This window comes from Melospiza georgiana, chromosome Z (genome assembly GCF_028018845.1).
Source record: "Melospiza georgiana isolate bMelGeo1 chromosome Z, bMelGeo1.pri, whole genome shotgun sequence".
Classification (NCBI taxonomy): domain Eukaryota; kingdom Metazoa; phylum Chordata; class Aves; order Passeriformes; family Passerellidae; genus Melospiza; species Melospiza georgiana.
The window spans coordinates 35252030-35274378 of record NC_080465.1 but is presented as its reverse complement, the minus strand read 5'-3'; the positions used below and the strand labels follow the sequence as shown (position 1 = coordinate 35274378).

Below are 22349 nucleotides of genomic sequence, written 5' to 3'. Positions count from 1 at the left end.
TACCTCACTGGAAAAATTGCTATTGCAAACTGCTATTTGCAGATTCTACTATTAAAAGAATGACTGAATACAATCCGTGTAATCAAGTGAACTAGATGCCAAGCAAAAACATATAAATATTTTGGAAAAAAAGATGCAGTCTCTGACTAAGCACACATGCATAATGAAGGTGACTGAAGTTCACACTTGAAAATCTGGCAGCTGTCATGCAAAAACCTACTAATTAAAAATACGTGTGAAGAAAAATATCAAATAACAAAAAACAGCCTTCCAACTTTGGTACAATTCCCCTGACTTTACCACAACAGAATCTGCACTTAACTCAATCTGGTAACAATAAAACTAGGTCCCAGTATCTCTTCCTTCGTTTACTTTCAACACAACTCACAAAACATGATACCATAAGTCACACTACTTTACATAAAAATATAGGCAGTGCAGATTGTACAGTCCCAAACTGAAAAGACAGACAAATTAATGTCCTGTTCCTTTCCTAAAACAATGAATAGGCCTAGACTTACTTCATGCCGTAAAGACAACTATTGAAAACATCTACAACCTATTCCTGATATGTGCCACTATCTTACCTTATCTATGCTACAACTTACCTTTTTTATTTCAACTGTTCTTAGTCCCTGTATTTCAGAAGCTGCTGTCAAATGAATTAAGATAAATTAAAAAAACAGTTAAACAAGCATCCCTAGAAAACCTTTTCAATAAAGTCATACAAATCAATATGATGATTCTTTCTGCTTGTTTGTTATATACGTTTTAATCTGATTTTTATAGTGACCATCATTACAATAATTGGTTTGAAATACTTTTAGAGTAGATGAAAGAATCCATCATTTTCTCTGTTTAAATAATTTTTGGAATAAGACTGCTAAGCTCAAATGGAATAGAAAAAACCCATTATTTTCTAGCAATACTATGATCAGAAATAACTTTGTTCTAAATTTAAGCATCACGTAGTTATAACTATAACAGAAAGATCTCAGCTACCAGTTCACATGTATAAAATACTGAAAGCAGCAAAAAACTCTACAACTTACTGGTATGCCTCTTTAGGCCACTTTCAAAGACCTCAGGTGCACCAGACCCAGACACTGGGAAACTGAAGGATGAGAGACTTCCACTTCCTTCACTGACCTACACACAATGTTAGAGTGGGATTAGAGACAAGCTTCACTGACCCAGGTGCTAAAAGTAAAACTGTAACTCACTGTATTAATTTTATTTTCTGCAGTATTTTATTTTTTTTGTGCCCAGTTAAAACTGAGTCAGAGAACAACACAAATTTTTTGGTCACTGTAGATAGCTCTTTTTTGAAGCATCATTGGACCAAGAGAGATTGTACTTCTACAACCCCATGCAAATCTTTGAAGTGCTTCTTCTGAGGGCCAACAAGGTCCTGGTATTTGCACCTTCTATCACCTTATAGAGATCTTCTACTGCAAGTTAGCTACAAGTACCACAGTAAAGACAGAAAACAAAAGACAGATATCAGTACGTCCTCATGTGGGCTCTCAAATGTTCAGCTACTGCATCAGCTGCAACTAAAATTAGGCTCTCCACTCAACTTGACCTGCACAATTTCCAGGATGATTTTCACTACACCTGAAGGGCAAGTAAAGGAACAACATGGTTCCCAGTAAAAGTAGTCCACTGACTGTGACACACTTTTCAAAATATTCAACATTGTGAACTTCATCTTAGAATAAGATCAGCCAGAGTCTGCACATTTTCATACTATTTAGCAATACTAATTCTGAAGATAGCCTAAAACGTCAGTCCTACCTAAACTACTCACTTGAATTTTAATTATGTCTTAAAACTATATATATTTAATACTTGATAATTTTCATCCCCAGCTCACAATCAAGGAAAGCTATTAAGGTAATTTCTAAGCTTTCAGAACCATAGCTCCTACTGGATAGAATCACAGTACAAGCTGTTATACCATGGAAGATGCTTTCAAATACAGAAATTGATTTGAGATTGTAACAATTCACCATCAGACCAACAATAAAATAAAGAGAAGTCTGACAGAAAGAGCACATGTTTCCAGCTTCTGGCATGCAAGATTACAGTAAGGACATGCAAGGAATGGAGAAATTCCCTATGCTTACTGAAGCAAAACTCCACTGCATGCCAACTACTCAGACGAGTTTAAAATTGATTCTAACTTCTTCTGGTATTGATGAGAACTGGAGTTCTCTATGCTTCCAAGCTGGAGTCTGGAGCAAAGTCACTTCTGGATTATATTTTTGGCTGAATCTTGTTTATAACAGATACAATTTGCTAAACTGAACATAAAATGGCTACTGAAGAGCTGCAAAATTTTTCCATCTCGGATCAGGCATGTAAAAAATAATTGTCATAAAAAACCAGATCTTTCTATTTAACATAATTCTTTATTTTATTCTTTATTCTTTCATTATTTATTATCTTTACTCTTTCATTATTTAACATTATTTCTCTTAAATTAACCAGTTTTATAGTTACATACCTGGCTGCTCTGGGATGTTCTCCTTTCAGAGTGAAATGGCCCAGCTTTTATTCTTCCAACCTCTAGTCTTACTGTACCTAAGGAACACTAAAGAAACAGTTACTTGTAACATATCTCTCCTCTTTACAAGAGTAAAAACTACAATATTTAAGTGACTTTCTAAAAAGTGGAGGAAGAAAAACCACATGGACAGGAGGAAAAAAACCCCCATGGACTAGCAATCCTGAAATGAGTGCTTTGCAGACAGAGTTCATGGCAGGACCAGTGACACAGACAAAGCACACCAAGGTACTCAATACCAAGCAGCGTACTTTTTTAATACTGGATTAATCAGTATTACAATGCAGACATGAAAATCACACAAGAGGAATAATTCTATTACATTGCACTTAATAAGGAATAGCTTCTGAACCGAAATGTCAACATATAATTTTTACAATAAAAAGTAAAACCATTGCACCAAAGTCTTAATCATTATTTATCTTAATATGACTGAGAACATGGTAATTGAACTGGAAGTTACTCATCTCTCTCTAACTTTTGAAATTATCTGTTACTCTGGATAGACACCAATATAACAAATTTTGGGCAGAAAATTCCCTAAACATCTATAGTTTAAGTGAATTTTCTGCCTGCATCTGACTCCCAGCAATAAGCTGGGTGATATGCATTGACTGCACATCGGAAAGTCCTTTCACTAGCCTTTAAGATTTTAACTACTCTATTGAGTATTCACACATCTACATAAAATGCATGTCTCAGAAGAAAATTCACCCTGCAATTAAATATTTCAAAATCAAGACATTATTTTGAAAAAACAGAAAAGTTGTTACCACAAGGCTAAGAAAATGAGACTTTCAACATAATACAAGTAGTGTCAAGAGAAGACGTCGATCTGCAATGTATTAATAAAGAAATTTCAGTTTTGCTGTTATTTTGATTTTTTTCTTTCACTGGGAAGTTGTAAGAGGAAACTTCTGCATTCAATTAATTTAATAATATATGAGGTTGCCTTTATTTGCCATGTTTTAACTTTATTACCCTAAAAGTGATTCATGCATTTGTCAGAAAAATCCATAGTACTAGGCCAATATATCAAAACCAACCAGACATATCCATTCAAACAAAGTTTCAATACCTCATAGCCTGTTGCTATTCTCTTAGGAATGACACTAAAAAAGATTTATTACTAAATTGCTTTTTATTTTATAAATAATGTTGATTTCTCAATGTCCTGGAAAAGACCTGATCAAAGCTCAGGCAAAACCATTCAAAACCATTCTTCTCTGCTTGTATGAATCTAGTCACATTAAACCATATGGACAACTCTTATTCAAAGTGGAAAATGGAGGAAATATGTACCTAAAATTACCACATCCTCACGAATACACAAACACGCAAATGAGATTTTGGAATTGTGTAAAAGTAGGAGCTAATACTTTCCAATGGGACTCCTGAATAAATCAATTCACATTTAGTTTTACTACACCTTTCTCCCTCTTCCTAAATTCTCCCATTTGATAGATCCAGTAAGTTTAGTGAGGGGAAAAGCTGATAGTTTTTTTACATACTTTAGGGGATACTTCAAAAGAAACACCGCAAGAACAGACAGAATTCTCAGACCGATGACACATTCTATTTGTATCATTCTACTTAAAATACACAGGAATTTTCCAAAGATTATGAAATAATTTTCTAGCAAAATACATTTTAGGTAGTTCACGACAATTCACTCTAGATCCTACTCTCATGAATGAAAACCTAATGGACAGCTGAACAGGAAACAGCAACCGCCTACATGTGAGTGACCATGTTTTATTCCACTTACACTATGTGAACGAAACAATTATTAACAATAATATGTCTAAGGAATTTTAAAAGCCCATTCCTCAGGGCTATGAAAATTAACTACAAGTACTACTACTGAGCAATGATGAAGTACTTAAAACTTGAATATATGAATGGTAAGTGGAATCAGTTAGATACTTCAGAATGCTTGTCAAAATGAAACAAATTTCCCACATGTAAAGGCATTTTTATTCAGAGAAGAGGTACAGCATGTGAAGAAGAAATGCTGTGTTCTTAAATAAAAAACTATCGTGTAAGAAGGGAAAGTACTATAACCAAATAAGAGTACACTAACAAGTTCAGTGTCACAACATAGATCCTGTTCCGGCATTCTCACTAATGGATGCAGACTGAAAATACAGAAGTTCTCATATCTCCCTTTCTGACCACTGCTCTCCCCTAGGACCCCTGCTCCCCAATAAATTCAAAATTTCAATGAAGAGCTCAAGATCTGAAAAAATATACCTTTGAATCTGAGTGTTAAGAAGCATGACCATGTGCCTATGTATCCAAGAGACAGCTACAACTAGCAACTGGTAACTTTTTTCCAGTGAAACAGTTTTCCATTGAAAATGCTGACTCAGTGGAATCCTTACCATGCAGCATGTCTCAAAACTCTGGGCTGACAAACAGATAAGGCAGTTAACCAGATGGATTTCTTGGCAGACTACAGGAAATATTGTATTTCTGATTTGCAAATAGAGGAAGGACATCCGAAAAAAAAATTATCAAGAATAGGTTGGCTCCAAGAGCTGCAGTTAGTTACTTCGCAAACTCTGAGAAAGCAGTTTCTTACACCGAAAGCTTGGTAACTGAAAAATGCATTGTAGAATTTAATGGATGCAAGGTGGTACAAAACAAACAGAATAAAAAAAAGATTCATGTCTCCTAGCAGACCAAGTTATTCAGAGCCCCATCCAACCTGGCCTTGTACACTTCCAGGGATGGGGTATCCACAGCTCCTCTGGACATTCAATTCCAGTGCCTCACCATCCTCATTTCATCTCCCTCCTCATTTCTTTCATTAAAGAATTTAGGCCTAACAACTAATTAAACTTACTCTTTTGGTTTAAAACTGTATCCTCTTGTCCTGTCACTACAGGGCCTTGTAAATAAGCTATGAAAGTAGTAATTTCTAGCGCAACTACTCTGCTGAATTCTCCATCATTCAAAGTCAGTTCTGCATATCTTTCTGAAAATGCAAAACAGTTAACCAGCTATCAGTGTGTTCGACAGAACACAGTGTTAAGTTTTCAGCTGTTCTAGGTAATGATATTCTATAAAGGTTGTCTATCAGCCCCTTGTTCATTAATATATGGCTTTCTGCACCACCACTACTCCCAGTTTTATCAGGAAAAGTATCAAAATCTGAGTGCTCTAGATTTCAGGAAGCTTAAAGCTGGATCCCCAAGTCATCTCACTGACATCTCAGTAACAGTCTCATCTCAGTCTGAATAAAGTTAAAGCTTTCACAAAACCTGAATCTCAGATTTTCACTCTTATCCATCTTTTCCCCAATACCTTTAGCAAAGCTGCAACAGCCTCCTGGTTAGCGTTTCGGACATCTTCTCCATTCACTGTCAATATCTGGTCTCCTTGCATCAATCTCCCATCTGTATCTGCTATTCCTCCTTTGACGATGTCTGACACAAACACACCTGTGTCATTTCTGCAAGTACACACATGAATTTTACATTAAAGTATTGTTTGATGGCAATGTTTATGGCTTGCTATTGGGAACATAAATAAACATTGTCTCATTTTTCTCTTGAATAACACTGGCTTAGTTCCTCCAGGAAAGACTGGTTAGCTTAAGCACAAAAATAAGATACATGGCCTTCAAGACCACAGGATCTGAGCACCAAACCACGATGAAACATGATAAGCAAGCTGCAGACACTGAATCTCCAAGTACATTACATACCTTTTCCCAACAATACTCAGCCCAAGGCCTTTACCAGGCTTCTTCTGGAGCTCTATGTTCAGCACATCATACATGTCTTCCTCCTTGTACTGGGCTTCATCTCTGTACACAGTCAGGCGAACTTTTTGGGGTGTCTGACGAAGGACATTAATGGCCTCATCATGTGTGGCATTCCTGAGGTCAATTCCATTCACCTGCAATGAAAGTGTACAATGGCAAATCATGCAGCACCTTCCAGCAGACAAATACAAAAGGCTTAGCCAGCAATGAAAACAAAAACAACCAAAGAAATCACCATGCCTCTAGTATCTGATCACCAGCCCACAGTCGTCCGTCTTTAGATGCTGCTCCTTCTTCATACACCTCATGGATAATGATTGCTCCCTGACAACAAAAACAACATCAAAATTTCATGTTGAAAGAACAGCCACCATTTTGAACCAAAAGTAACTGAAAATTGCTACTATAATTCATCAGTGAAAAAGTCATGGAATGAAAGTCAGATGCATGATGAAAAATGACCAAAATATTTATGAAGCTCATTTTTACTTTTAACTTTAGAAAGGGTTTTTTCTTGTTTTTGTTTCTTTTGTGTCTTTCTATAAATACTTTAGAAACAAATGACAAAAAATCTCTTCTATCAGACTTTATTTTCATTACTGTTATTTCACATGCGTGACACATATTTTTCCAACCAACCAGCAAAGTGTCTGCTCCTCCAACAATGCTCAGACCAAGACCAGTCCTTCCTTTGGAAATATCAATGGTTGTTTCACATCCAGGAATGATGGGACATGTAGCTGGGTCAGAGGTTAACATGGCTGGAGTTGAAGACCTGCTTGTGTCTAAAACAACAATGAAACACCCTGGTTACAGTAACAGCATTTTTCAGAGTTTACTGACAGCTGTATAGCAGTAACTGAACACCTGATGCACAGAGAACGATGTTCCCAATTCCCCCTCCTCCTCAGAGAAATACTATCCTGTAGTTTCTTTTTGCCATGCCTCATGTAGCTTTTATGCCATCAAGTACTTGGATTATAGTCCTGACAGCCAAGGCAGATATTCTACACAACATACTCTATTTAGGATAGAACTTAATTTAAACATCTATATGATGAGTGCATTACTTGAATGATTATTAACTTTGAAGGGTCTTGCTTAAGCAATGACTATCATCCATCAGAAACATCTTGATTCTCCACTCTGAAGGAGAAGAGCCAAATGTGGCTAGTCATAAATGGCAAGACATTCTCAACCATCTTTTTTTTTTGCAAAAATTGACATGACTTTTCTCCCTCACCTAAAGGAATGCCTTTCACTTAGTTCTAGACAACCACGGCAGAGGCACCTGCTGCATATCTGAGACGGAGGAGAAAATCTTTCATCCTCCTGCCTCTACAACAGGTAGCCAAGAGGTAGGTCTTCAGTACGGGGGCACAATGCTTTATTTATACATATATGAGTATGTAATCTGGAAATACCAGAAAATGCAGAAGACAACTCAGTGCACACAAAAAGGGAAAACTTACAAGCTGGATCTTTGTTTTTATGTTACAACCCCAATTGTAATAGACACACATAGGAATACAGACACACAAGGAAAACAATACTTTTGACTGCTTCTGGTTCTGGTGAGCTGGAAGTTGGGACAGCTGCTGCAAGTTGCATATTCCTCTTCTCTGCTGGGACAGTGCTGGGAAGGGCTGGTGCTGTAGTCAGGTTATCTGTCTCTGCTGGGTTGATTGTAAGCCTCACCACAGATTTGGATGTCTTCAGGAGACCAATAAACTGAATGATAAAGAGAAAAGCCTATGAAAACTGTAACTGGATTGTTCAGTTGCAAACCAAAAATAAAGTAGAGTAACAGTTCCGCAAAACTGGAGCTACTTGTCACAATCTTGCAGGTTTTCTCATAAGGAACAAACACAAATATTGATGTTTTTTCTAAGAAAACTTTTTCTATGAAACTTTGCCAAACTATAGTAGATGACAAAATGGCAGTCTTTCAATTGTTTCTCTAGATAAAATACTATATTGTACAGCAATCATGGGAGAAACAGAAGTATTGCCTTTTAATGCTGGGTGGAGCCCAATTCTGATCTCACAGAAGTCAATGCCGAAATATCTAGTGAACTAAAGAAATGTGCAACTGTCATTCTGGAAGAAAAATCTGAAAATACTACCTGAACTATGGAAGGGAGAGATAGACACCAAGGTGTAATGCAAAATCTAGTTCAAAGAGATACTGAAGACCCTCCAAAATCAATTGCCATCTTACAGAACAGACGCCAAATCCTCTTGAGACTTTACATTTCAGTAGAGATATTTTCAGAAATTACTTACTCAATCTCTGTTCTTACAAAGCTTATCTACTCCTACATCCTTACAGGCAACTTCACTATTTCTTACTTATTTACTGCCTCAGAGATAGCAGCACACCAAAGAGTAAGATTGATGCTCTCCTAATTGCCCTTTAACAAACAGAAAGTAATCTGCTCGTGCCTAAAGAATCACTTTTCTTGGTAGCAAGGTGGGTGCTAGAAAAACAGCCTCCTTGATTTACTACAGAACACAAATTGAGTTTGCAGAGCTAGAAGCTAGAAATAAATATTTTTATTTAGGAATGGAGATATTTTTCTCCAAAGGTTTGAAATACCATGCTTGGAATATAATGAGACTGTTACTACAGACAGTTCCCATGGATAAGCACAGTTTATGACTTGATTTACCACTGAAACAACTCACCCATGCAAATTTACACATATTAGTTTTACTGGTTCTAACACCTTTAAAGTGGACTAGCTATGCAGAGTCATTACTGAGCAATAATTCATGGCTTTTATCACACTACTAAGTCTCTCAGTCATCAGGTCTGAACCACAGGGAAAATAAAATCACATTCGAAGAGAGACAGGAGGATTCATGTAGTGCATTAATGTAAAATAACAGCTGAGCTATAAATTTATTAGGCTTTAGCTTATTTCGCAGTAGCTTTCTTTTCCAGACAGTGCCTGCAGATCTTTGATTTTTTTAGTCAGGTTTGAAAATTAAATATAGTCATGAGAACCTCACTAATTTAAGACACAATCACCTCCTACATTAAGCAGTGTGCTTTCTGTAACATTCCTGACACTTCAGAAGCACCTTTTCTACAGGATATCCCACAACAATTTCATCATCCACTGCCAGAATCACATCTCCAACTTTGATACGTCCATCCTGGAAAAACATAAAATAAAAAATATGAACTATGGATGCTACTCCAAAAAACATTCTTCATTCCCTTATTAGATTTTAAATGTATCCCACACCTTTGCAGCTGCACCATGATCTGTTAAGCTTTTAATAACTACTCCATTAGTTGTGTCTTCTTCACTAATGGCAATTCCAAAGCCTCCTTGATCCTAAGGCAAACAGAAAATGCAAATGGTTAAATATTGTGACATCAAAATGTTAGAATACAATCACTAAAGACTAGTGAAGCCTGCTGATATATCAAGTCTGAGGTTCCACAATGCACCAATATTTTTGTTTTAAACTATTTCTGGAATAGATTCTGCCAAACAAACAGTATACTGACTACCAAGATAAATCTGAAACACTTCTAAATTCAAATCCATTCCTTTGAAATCTACAAGGTAAACTGTTATTCACTTTTTACTTTGAACAATTAAGGCATTGATTTCACCTGAGGAACCATCAGTAGAGACGGTTATAAGAAGTTGGGCAAATAGAACAAAAGAATACTTCTTCCAGAGACACAAAGCAATTAGCAAATCAAAAACAATCTTTCTGTGAGGAAAACTTTGAGATCCATTCCCAAACAGGAAGAGTAGATCTCTAGAAATCTTTTTTCCAGCTTCTAGTAACTGAGAGTCTGTTTGCTGTAAGAGGGACAGCATTACAAAATTGAATGGCTATTGACTGATGTAAATTCAGTACATACCTTAGGAAGTTCCACATACTGAATGTTTTTACATGAACTTAAGTCAGAAAATGCACTCGGGTTTGCAACACTGATGTCAATCTAAGAGAAAAATAAAATGCAGCTGTAAGTGACTATATCCAACATTTTGCACCAAAACAAAGTAGTGCGCAAATATTTAAAGCGAGTCTGCTCATTTTCTAGTTCCACCTAAGCTTCTAAAACTCTATTGATGGGAATATTAGACTTACTTCATAGTATAGAAGAATATAAAATGAAACAAAATTTATGACAGCTGTATTAAATTTAGCAACTTTACTAAAATCTCACTTGTTTTTCTATGAGTTTCCTTTTCTTTTACTGTATTTACTAAGCAGACAGAATCCTCCTCTATCCAGAACAATGTTAGTATTTTGGTCAAATAAGAAAAACAAATATTTACTTTACCTCTTGATGTTGAAGTGTCCCTGAAGTACACTGTGAAGCCTCTACTGACTTTGCAGGGCAAACAGCCATCTGATTTACTGCATCCTTGTTTCTGCAATATATTCAGTTAAAGGATGTAATAAGAAGGTAATAGTACCGCCCCATATTTCTTAGGACAAGTTTAAGTCTGGTTCTTAATTTCTGGCACTCACAGTACAAATATCAAAACAGAAAACTACAAGATATATTTAACAAGTAATAAGATTGTCTTCAAAAGTACATCTATGTTACCAAAATTAAAAATAACAAACACTATGTGCAATGTGAGCACATTAAAAATTAAACCTTTTCAGCCAAATCTTTAACCAGAACTTACCTGATAAAGATTACTTTAACTTTAGATGGTGCACATTTGATTATTGAAGAAGCATTCTGATGAGTCCTTCCATAAAGGATTTGGCCATTAATCTAGATAAGGAAAAACAGCAATTATTTATCAAAATATTTTAATTACACTTAAACTAATTTTTTAGCCTTAAAAAAATCCGTATCACTGACTAAACAGCAACTGTATAAAAATAAGAGTTATGTTATGTCTTACTTTCACTCCCTTTTTTCAGTAAAAATATTCACCATAGTTTGACTTCAGACTAACACTTTCACAGTGCTAAAAATGTCATTCTCTGAGTTATATTGGGTTGACCTGGCACATGATCTATTTTCACTTGCCATTGATCACTTCATGACTGATGAGGTGATGAAGCAGGGCCATGGGAAATTCTAACCATAACAAATAAATGAATTGCTTACACCCTGCAATGAGATTGCTATTCTTTATTGAATCTTGGGCACTTCAAATCCCTGAGCCAGGCACTTTATACACAGAAGTCTGAACACTGGTACATTTAGCAGAGTTCTAAACGAGATTTGATGAGGAAGAGGGAAGGGGATGTACAAAGGAGGCTTCTTCTCAGAAGGTGAAGAGGTTGATAATCCAGCTTAAGTGCCTCTACACCAATATGGGCAGCACGGGTAACAAGCAAGAGGAACTGAAACCTGTTCCTCAATTGCACCAGAATCATGCAATTCAAATCTAGCTAGACTCATAGAAACCTGGTGGGATGAATCACACAACTGGAACATTTCAATGCAGGGCTACAACCTTCTCAGAAGAAAGAGGCTGGGAAGAAGGGGCAGCTCAGGAGCTTGTGGGTAAAAATTAAGGACAGCATCGGTGAGGGACACCTTGTGGCTGGGGTCTACCACAGAGTGCCTGGTATCTGCAAGTCTGTTGACTTCTTGCTTGAGATACAGAAATCATCATGCTTGCATGCTTTCATCCTGATGGGGGATTTCAACCACCTGCATGTCTGCTGGGAAAGTGGTACAGCTGACTGCAAGCAATTCAGAAGACTCCTGGAGTGCTCTGAGGACAAGTTTCTGGTCCCGGTATTGGCCAAACCAACCAGAGAGGCAGTGTTACTGGACCTGGTGCTCACCAGTGCAGATAAGCTTGTTAGAAAGATTGAAATGGAGGCAGCCCTGGCTGTAGTGACCATGCCCTGCTTAAATTACTGATCTCAAGGAACATGGGCTTAGAAAAAAGGCAGAGTCAGAACTGACCCTTATCTTTAGAATAATGGACTTCCATCTGTTAAAAGAATTAGTGGATGAGATTCCCTCAGAAACTGTCCTTAGGGACAGAGGACTCACCAGTGCTAGTAGCTTTTTGAGGATTCTCCATCCCCATGTGTAAGAAATCAACTTAGGCAAGCTGGAAACCAACATGGCTAAACAAGGATCTGCTCCTCAAATTAAGGAGTAAGAAAGAAATTAATAGTCAGTGGAACTAGGGACAGATGATCTGGGAAGAGTACATAGATATGGTTTGGATGGGTTTAGAGATGGGTTTAGGAATATTAAGGCACAGAAGAAAGAGGCTTTGGCAAGGGATGCAAAGACAAATCAGAAGGGGTTCTTTAAGTAGAAGTCAGAAAAGAAAGACCAAGGAGACTGTACCTGCCTAACAATTAAGAATGGACAGTTGGTGACAATGGATATGGACAAGGGTGAGGAACTCTAAAGTTCTTCACCTCAGTCTTCAATGACAGTCTGGCTTCTCACATCTCTCAAGTTACTGAACCTCTAGGTGGAGTTTGGGAGAAGCAAAGTCTCTCCCACTGTAAGCAAAAAGCAAGTTTGAGACCACTTGATGAAACTGAATATGCACAAGTCAACGGGGTTTGAGGATCTGCAATCCAAGTTCCTGAGGGGACTGCCTGATGTAGTTGCCAAGGCACTCTCCATCCTACTAAAGAAGTCAGAGAGGTCAGATAAAGTCCCCAGTGACTAGAAAAAAAGAAAATATCACTCATTTCTTGAAAGTGGAGAAAGGAACCTCCAGGAAACCACGGATCACTAAGCCCCATCTCTTCCAGGATGTACCTGGAAACATCCTGAAGCAGATCCTCATGGAAGCAATGTTAAGGCACATAGAAGACAAGGAGATGATCTCAGCCAGCACAGCCAGTGACATCTACTTAATCCTCTACAAGGCCTTTGACAAAGGTCCACACAATGTCCCTATCTTCAAATTACATAGAGAGATTTGAAGGGTGGACTATTTGGTGGATAACGAATTGGCTGGATGGAGGCAGCCATAGAGTTGTGAACAATGGCTGTGTGTCCAGGTCGAGGCTTGTGACAAGTCAGGGCTCTGTGCTGGGACGGGCTCTTTAATATCCTTACCAATGCAACATTGAGAGATCAAGTACACCCTCATCAGATTTGCAGATGACATGAAGATGAGTGGTGTAGCTGACACAATATAAAGATGGGGTGCCATCTGGAGAGACCTAGACACACTTGTCAAATGGACCTGTGGGAATCTCATGAGGTGCAACAATTCCAATTACAATTGGGTTGGGACAATCCAAAATAAGAGTATGGACTGGGAAGGCCAATGTCATCCTGGGCTGCATCCAAAGAGTTGTGACTAGAAGGTCAAGGAAGCTGTACTCTGCCCACGTGAGACCCCACCTCAAGTACTGCATCTGGTTATGGAGTTCTTAGCACAAGAAAGATGTGGATCTGTCAGTGCAGCTCCACAGGAGGGCCAGGAATATCATCAGAGGGCTGGAGCACCTGTCCTGTCAAGATAGGCTGAGAGAGTTGTGGTTGTTTAGCCTGGAGAAGAGAAAACTCTGGAGATACATTACTGCAGCCTTTCAGAACTTAAAAGGGGCTTAGAAAAAAGAGGAAGAGTAACTTTTTATGCAGCGTGACAGGGTTATGACAAAGGGCAATGGTTTTAAACTGAAAGAAGGAAGTTTTAGATTAGATGTCAGGAAAAAACTCTTTACCCAGACAACAGTGAGGTCCTGGAAAAGGTTGCCCAGAGAAGCTGTGGATGCTCCACCCCTGGAAGTGTTCAAGGCCAGACTGAATGGGACCAGAGCAACTTGATCTCATGGCTGGCAATTCAGGCCATTGAGGAAGACTTGCAAGTAGACGACCCTTAAGATCCCTTCCAACCCAAGCCATTCTAGACTCCACACTTGTTATCTGAAGATGTGACCTGGCAATCTCTTTTCCATTTGGTAGAGCAGATTAGTCACTGTAACACCTTGAAATGTCTACAATTCAGACAAGAGATGAGCTATCAGTGTGAATTTGCAGATTAAGGCCATTATTTGTTTGCATTTTATTAGTTACATTTTTTCTTGAAAAAATGAAAAAAAATTTCTCAGTGCTGAAGTTAACTGAAGAAAAGAGTAATGATTGAAAAGGGACAGTCTGGACCTACACAAAGGGAAAGTAATAAAATGTATATAGGTAGCACTAACAGAAGCAAAGACACAGCAAAGCAACAGATGCAAGACACTGTACTGAGGGATGAGCATAACACCAACCACCTCCTATGCAGGGTGTGTGCATCAGGCATGGTTACAGGGATTCCAAGTCCTGTCCTTTACATTGGAGTTCACAACCCAAATGCAGCACTCCCTCCAGTGTTTGCCACAGCCGTATGAAAAATACATGGTCAGGCTGCCAAGTGGGGGGGATGGGACATGGCCCTCAATGTTGGCCCTACATTCCCAAGTAGCTGACGGACAGCTACTTGGGCACATAGGGAGCAAGCTCAGATGTCTCCTCGCAGAAGAGGTTGACGCAACTTCTTAGGAGTAGTCTGCAAGTTTATAGTGTGGACAGTACCCAAGAAATCACAAGATGATAGCTTCAGACAGACATGTGTCAACATGTTTTCAGAATATTCCACCTCTTCCACTTTCGGATTTTAAAAACAGATGCTTCAAGTGAACTGTCTCACAATACTGGAATCTGAAACAAAGTTCCCTCCATTAGACGTGGCCCACAGTGCCAAAAATCCCTTAATTTTTTTTGTAGTCTGCAAATTTCAGCCAATGTTATTTACTTTCTCAATGTCTCCCTCAAGCTGTTCCCACCATTCCCACTCTGTACTTTGCCAGTACATCCCCAAACACTTCCACATAGAGCTTTGAAGTTACACAAAGCAATTCTGTGAGGGTAATGTTACCTACTGCTATTAGAAAGAATGGAAAAAGCTATAGTAGAGAATACATCTCTGAGTACCATCAACTGGGCTGTGGGAATATAGAAACAAATTATGCTCACACATGTACTTGAAATGTTAGTTGCATGTTTAGTGGTTCAGTCACTCTACTCCACTAGAAAACAGCACCCAAACATATAATGAGTTAGAAGTCTATAATAAAAATAGATCTGTTCCTGTTTTCCCAATTTAATTTCCACATTCTGTGTTACACAATATAAAAATATTCTGCTATTATCACACTTCTAGTAAACAGGGAAGTAATTAGAAAGTCCAGAATACTGCACAGATGGATTGGAGGACTTCAATATTTTTCATGGCCTGCAATTCACTGCCATTACATACAGCTCAGTAACTCAGAAACAGCTGTCGTCCCACATTTCTATTCAACACACCTTCATTCATAATTGCAGAATCTTCTGAGCTGGAAGGGACCCACACCGATCATTGAGTCCAACTCTTAAGTGAATGGTGCATACAGGGATCTAACCCATAACTTGGTGTAATTATAACCAGGAAAAAATCCACTACACCTATTTGGCATAGATCAAAAGGAAAATCTTATAGCATAGTGATATGAACTTGGATAAACTTGGGATTTCAAAGTCTACTGAAAAACTTATGCATTTCAGCAAGAATCTGGTATTTGAAGTCAGTACATTTGGGCTTCAGTACATATTGCAAAAACTCACCTCTAGCAACTCATCTGCAATCTGCAACCTGCCATCTTTTCCAGCTGCTCCATTTGGATCAATTCCCACTATAAAGACACTCATCCTGGATCGGTCTTTGTTACCAGCAAGACTAAGTCCCAGACCTGTCTTTCCTTTTTCCAGCTCAATCATGTGTAGCTCCCCTGGTAGATTTCCATAGCGCTGCACGATCTTTTCTAAATGTACAAGTGTAGGGTTAGATTTACATTAGAAAGTTTCACAAGTTACCTAGAATCAAGATCAGTGCTCAGTGTGCAGTATCTGACAGAAGCAGCCCAAAATGGATGATAAATTTTCAGGGTAAAGGACACACTCTTTTAAACTAAGCCTTAGGTGATTTATAATAATATTTCTAGCTTCTTGTTTTCCTTATACCTTCAGAAAATATTTTAAGATTTCTTTAAAAAAAAATTCATACACAAAAGAAGTAATCTTCTCTCCAATAACATTTTCAGGTAATAGATACTATCATATTGATCACTGCCAAACTGTTACCTGTAGTACACTGAAATTCTTCAAGTCGTCCTACATTGAACTGGAACCATGGACAAAATCTTTTTTTTTTTTCTATGTGCACCTGACCAAGCACAACTAAAATAGCAACCTTAGCACCCAAACCATAATGCACATGAGAAAGAAACATTTCAAACTGGATGCCTCCAGACCTGTGTCTTTTACAATACAATTTTAATACTTAGCATTTCAAATATTACCACAGGAAAAACTTACTCCAGCTGTAACCGTACTCATCCTCCTTCTCCACATCTTCTGGGACTCTGATAGAAGATGACTGTGCAACATCAGAGCTCATTCCTGAAAATGCTGAAGGAGGGGGCAGAGGCAAGTTACAAAGCGAAGTCTTTTCTGGCTCCGTATCAGACTGACCAAATGCCTGTGGAGAATAAGAAAAATGAAATGGTTAAGAAGATGCAGACTCTCTGTAGGGCAAACTAGTACACAAAAATGTCAAAATGGCAATGACTATAGCTTCAAAGTTTCAATACCAAGCAGCTGAAACTCTAAATTAATAACAGCGCACAGAAAGGCAGAGAGATCAAAGACAGAAACAAACACCAGGCAAGGTAAGAAAAAAAACATCACTCCAAAATGTATCTGGAAGCAAACAACTCACAGTAAAAGCCCAATTCAGTAAAGTTTTATGTGTCACTTTATGTTTCAGAAAAAGCCTCTGACAAAGACTCAAGTGCTTTTGTTTTAATGACAGATTTGTAAAATATTTATAACCAATTTTAAGAGTCATCACATATAATTTCCTCACATCATATGCCTAGGAAGCCAAATATGAGGAAAGAGAAAGTAAAAAAAAACCAAACTGGGGACTTTCAAAAATACCTACAGGGAAAAAAAAAGCAATTGGCATATTAACTGAAAGGAGTGTTAAAAACCAAAATTAAACAGAAGAAATCCATAGTGACTGGATCTTTTCAGCCTCATTTACTAGTTTCTTATAAGCTGCACAGAGAAGGTCAAATAAATGAGGATACAGGTTAAATCACAAGAGACAGATACTTGATGTGTTCTATTCATATTCACACAAAGTTAAGAGGTATAAACACACTACTACTGCAATATAATGGTTAAATGCCCAAATCCACAGCCTTGAAAGCTTCCATTCAAGACAGTTTTCTTGAGGAATATGGACTCTCATAAGGAATTTCACTACGTGAAATTTGTATAATTTTCCCTTGCTTAAAGTAAACATGCAAGCAAGAAACCTCTCTCTGAATATCATCATTCTTTACTTATGTATGCCCAAGGGACCTTGACACTTGGCAGATCAGCTACTGAAGTAAACAAGAATATTAAATAAAAACCAAATTTTTACAACACTCAAGTTTTCAGGTGTGTTGCCCTCACTTCATAATTCTCATAATTTCAGTTCTCACTACTTTCATCATAAAATTTGAACACAGTACATCCAATCGTGCCTTTAGGTGGCAAAATCACTTAGGTAATAATCTCTTCATCAGAGGCAACAGTAAAATGAATAACAACATACACCTTGGAAAACTTCATCAGTTTTCAAATTGAAGGTGTTGAGAAATCTGGGAAATTACCAGTTTAGTTCATTTTGAAATTTACGAAAGGTCCCATGTCTAAACAAAAATTACTTATCTTCACTCTTAACTCCAAAAGATAAAGATATTGAAAATGCCCTATTTCATGTCTGTCATTCTGCTTCTGCTTGAGAAAGAGGAAAGGAGTTCCTTTCATTTAGGAACTTCTTAGAAGAACTTAACTAAGAAGTCACTAAATCTCAAAAGTGTGGGATGGGAAGTGACCCCAAAGCAAATAATTTATCTAAGACAATGTCATCCTCCTAAGATGACACCTAACATTCCTAAGCTGAAGCAACAAAATTCTAGCACAGACATTGTCACCTACCAGAATCAGAGAACAATAGAAACACTGCCTAGTAAGATTAAACGTTATTTTTCACAATCAAAAATTCATGTGTGCACAAAAAGAAAAGTTGGTAATACCTCCACATTGAGAAGGGGCAAAAGGGAGAATTCTAGAAAAACTCATTTTTCAGAGGTCTTTCTAGAGTTTTACTAAAGCTAAATAATATCCTGGGAAAATGAGGAAACATGGTGTCACGGTGGGTTTACCCTGTCTGAAGGCTAGGTGCCCACCAAAGCTGCTCTATCACTTCCTTCTTCAGCTGGACAAAGGAGAAAAAATATGACAAAAGTCACCCCCCACAGCCTCCCCAACCACCATTATCTTGCAACACAAATCCAGTACCAGTGTGAGATGAAACCAGATCAGCAAACTTTAGTTTTTATGTTTTAAAACCAAAATTAATATATTACTTTAGAGGTACTGTTTGTAAGTGATAGTGTCGAAGAAAAGCAAAACTTAATGAAACCATAAAAGGAGCAATATATTGGTGTAAAGGATCTTTGGAAGATTTGCAAGGTGTGGATGTAGGGCTACATCCTGACAGATTAGCACTTATTAACTGCTGCCACCATAATATGACTGACAAAAAAAGCGCATCTTTTTGTACCATTGTGAATGTATAACAACATAACATAATCTAAACATTTTTGAGGTTTAAGGAAACGCTGAAATGAAAGTAAAAGCAAAGGTCCCTTGTAGGAGGGTAAAAACTGTGCTACAATGCCATTTGTGGGGAGTGGAACATGTCCTGCCTGCAGAACTCAGCCTGACACATTTGAACAGCCAAAAGCAGAAGCCAGTTCCCACAGTTTACACACACATAAGACTTTCGCTCCCTGAATCGGGCAACACACAGAAACCTAAAAGGCTTTAACTCATGAAATACTTTCAGTGTGCCACACCACAGTATTTCATTTAAAATGCAAAGCACCCAACAGCTGCCGAACCCATTTAGCTACCAGGGTCACTCTGATCACAGCCAAGCAAATACTGAAAATTGCAGCAAGTCTGGAACTTGAAAAGATGAAGGCACAGGCAGAAAAAGAAGCAGTAGTCCAGAAGTTATCACAGTCCATGTACAAATGTACAGCACACATACAGTAGGACCAGCTGATGGGAATTAAGACAAACCTTGAATGGTGTGGGAGCAAAAGGGTTAGTTGGGGAACAACGGAAGGTAACCCTAATTGGATTCGATACCTCCTACAGTAACAGAAAACAGCAATCCACATGTTATAGCATCTTTGGCAATACACAGTAATATTAACCAATATCTCATTTTCAATTACGGATTCATTTTGCTAACTGCAACAACTTTATGAACTTTATTTATAAATGGACAAAAGTATTTGAGGGGTTACTAAGGACCCTGATTCATCAAAGTTTCTCACTACACATGAATCTGAGTTCAGAAAAGGAGAGATGACAAAAGGCCATTCTTAGATCAACGCTAAGAAAGGAATTATGCATAAACTACAGGATCATCATGTTTTCTCTTAAAATGCATGCAATGCTTTTTCAGAAATACTTTTAAAAATATAGAAAACATAAGTCATCATTTATGTTACACGTCTACTCCCTTTCTCAGAACTGTAACAAACACAAAAAGAGATTTCAAAACACACATGCAATTACACACCACATATCATAAGTGTTTGTTGCACATGCAATATTTTCAACAACATGAGAAAATAGACAAAGGGCACAATCACTTGCAAGATGTAAAACCAGCTATAGATTATTTTATTAAATCAAAAATGCATGCATATTAGGATAAAGTATTTTATTAGAGATTAATGCTGTTCCTATTGTGATTAACATGCAGTAATTATGCACTAGCCACAAAAAAGAGTCTAACTTTTTTTTTATTTCCAAAGACTTCATCATCCTAACCATGGTGCATGAAAAGAATTTTCAAGAAGCAGAGGGAAAATATTTTCATGAAGCATCATAAAAAAAAAGCTTCAAGTTTGGTGTTTTTTTAATGCAAAAATAAAAGAGAAATATCAAAGCTGGAATGTCATAACCACAAAAAACCAAAAAGAAGTACATAGCAGCAAAAGCCCTTACACTGATGAGTTACACTTAGATATTTTAAAATATACATCAGGGACTGATCTTATAATTGAAAACCTATTCCTTTGGTAGCTCTGAATAGATCAGCTTTAGTGGTTATGATTATTGGAGCTGGCATTTTTTAACTTCTCCGTAACTTTTCTACGTATATGCACATCTGTGTCTTTAAATTCACTACATAGAGTTCTCAAGCTCATCAGCACAGCACGTAACTCAGACTAGTATAAAAGAATTTAAATGCAGAGAGACACCAATGGGAAAAAAGTACACATAGGATGTTTGGTGAGTGAAAAGATAGTGTGTCATCATCCAACCTTAGCAGTGTTGAACTGAGAAGAATCAGCAAATGGGTTAGTGCTGCTGAAGACAGCTGGCCTACTGAAAATACTGTTCTGCAGAAAAGGCAGGGAAGGGTTCTAAAAGGAAAGCATAATAGAAACTAAGCAAAAAAAAAGTTTTAAACCAACCCTTTTTAATCATGAACCAAAACATATTCATTTTGTTGTCTGGGCTAACTGAACAAGGTCCAAGTTCTGCACTTGCCAAAGATATGTGAAATTGGGCAAAAGTATATTTGCCCCATTTTTCTGATGCTCTGTCAGCAGGCTAATCCTCACACCTGTTCTAGACCATGAAGTACATCAAGTGCAGAATTATGCTGCATTTATGTGCTGTTGCTGTGATATTTGAAAATTTTTTCCAAACATATGGGACACTCTTACAGATTAATTAATTGTGGATTTCTGGGTTAGGATTAACACAAACATCTGTAATAATGCAATAGCTTCAGTCTTATTTTGAAAACTGCAGATTCTCATAATTTGATTTAACTTCTGTGGTAATACATTCACTGTTTATTTTGTAAAAGTGAGGGCTTAGTAATATTAGGCATCACTATGCAGATTTCATATCTAATAATAAATTTCACAGAACACTTTGTATATGCACATATGCATGTGTAACTGCCTGAATTTATAGTTTCTTGAAAAAAAATACTCCGGTCTTCCCCTGAAGCAAGGTACTCTCTCATTACTATTTACCAGAAAAAGAGTTTACACATTTAAACCAGATAAAAGGATATAATTTGACCATTTATATTCCTTATGCAGTTTTTGTACTGTATTCTATTTTGAGATCAGAATCTGCTTAATAAGGAGGAAACAGCTTTGATTTCAAATTGTATGTTGGAAATATACTGTGTATACTTAGAAGTAATTTCTACACTGGTTGTATCTATCTGGCAATTACCTGTAAGTCTAAGGGCTGTAAATTTAACACTGCTGGAAAACAGTATGGACAGGAATGTGAAAACCTTCCAGGATCATTCATACCAAGAGTAATTTAATCAAAAGTTACAGTGTTATTTAAAAAAATTCTTAAAGCATTTGTTTTTTTAAATGCTCCTGAAAATAGTAAACACATCCCTAAACATTTCTTTTCAAATACCATGTTGCAAAAAAGTAATTCCATTTGGTAAGACAGCAAATGTCTTGGCTCTACTGTATCTTCAGCAGTGACAAAGTAATGCCATGAATGACCAAGATTTCTTTACTGGCAAGTCATTCAAAGTCAACAGGCTGTTTCCCTAGGGTACAATATTTTCTGTATATGTGATTCCCATTTGATTTTTAATACTATAAAGAAAGGTTTGTGAAAAGTAAATTGTTACTGTAATCACCCTATTACACTTTAAAATTACATGTTCTCTGCATAAAAATTTAAAATACATCTTGTTGAAATTTTAGGCAATTAAAATAAGTATCACAAACACTTCATATATCAACAGTACAATCCTAGTAAAACAACAAAAGTTCAGCTACAGTCATTCAAATTCTTGCCTTTTTCATTTTGTCATGACGTCCTAAAATACTAGCCCTAATACTAATCCATGCAACAGCATTGTA

At 37.2% G+C, this 22349-nt stretch overlaps 1 protein-coding gene across 17 annotated transcripts in view; it reads right to left on the bottom strand.

Annotated features, from left to right (window-relative positions):
• MPDZ (multiple PDZ domain crumbs cell polarity complex component) overlaps positions 1-22349 on the bottom strand; it is a 93768-nt gene that overhangs the window by 4426 nt on the left and 66993 nt on the right. For 8 of the 17 annotated variants that reach the window (XM_058043240.1, XM_058043239.1, XM_058043246.1 and 5 more), the window contains 17 exons: positions 20760-20861; positions 19501-19572; positions 16672-16834; positions 15922-16118; positions 11012-11103; positions 10657-10747; positions 10231-10311; positions 9596-9688; positions 9429-9503; positions 7895-8072; positions 6981-7126; positions 6582-6665; positions 6282-6475; positions 5879-6026; positions 2510-2596; positions 1053-1149; positions 609-652 (listed from right to left, as the gene is read on the bottom strand). In XM_058043240.1, coding sequence (XP_057899223.1) covers positions 609-652; positions 1053-1149; positions 2510-2596; positions 5879-6026; positions 6282-6475; positions 6582-6665; positions 6981-7126; positions 7895-8072; positions 9429-9503; positions 9596-9688; positions 10231-10311; positions 10657-10747; positions 11012-11103; positions 15922-16118; positions 16672-16834; positions 19501-19572; positions 20760-20861 — 1944 coding nt within the window. The remainder of the gene's footprint in view (positions 1-608; positions 653-1052; positions 1150-2509; positions 2597-5878; positions 6027-6281; positions 6476-6581; positions 6666-6980; positions 7127-7894; positions 8073-9428; positions 9504-9595; positions 9689-10230; positions 10312-10656; positions 10748-11011; positions 11104-15921; positions 16119-16671; positions 16835-19500; positions 19573-20759; positions 20862-22349) is intronic. The other 9 variants (XM_058043250.1, XM_058043252.1, XM_058043251.1 and 6 more) reach the window with 3 other exon arrangements.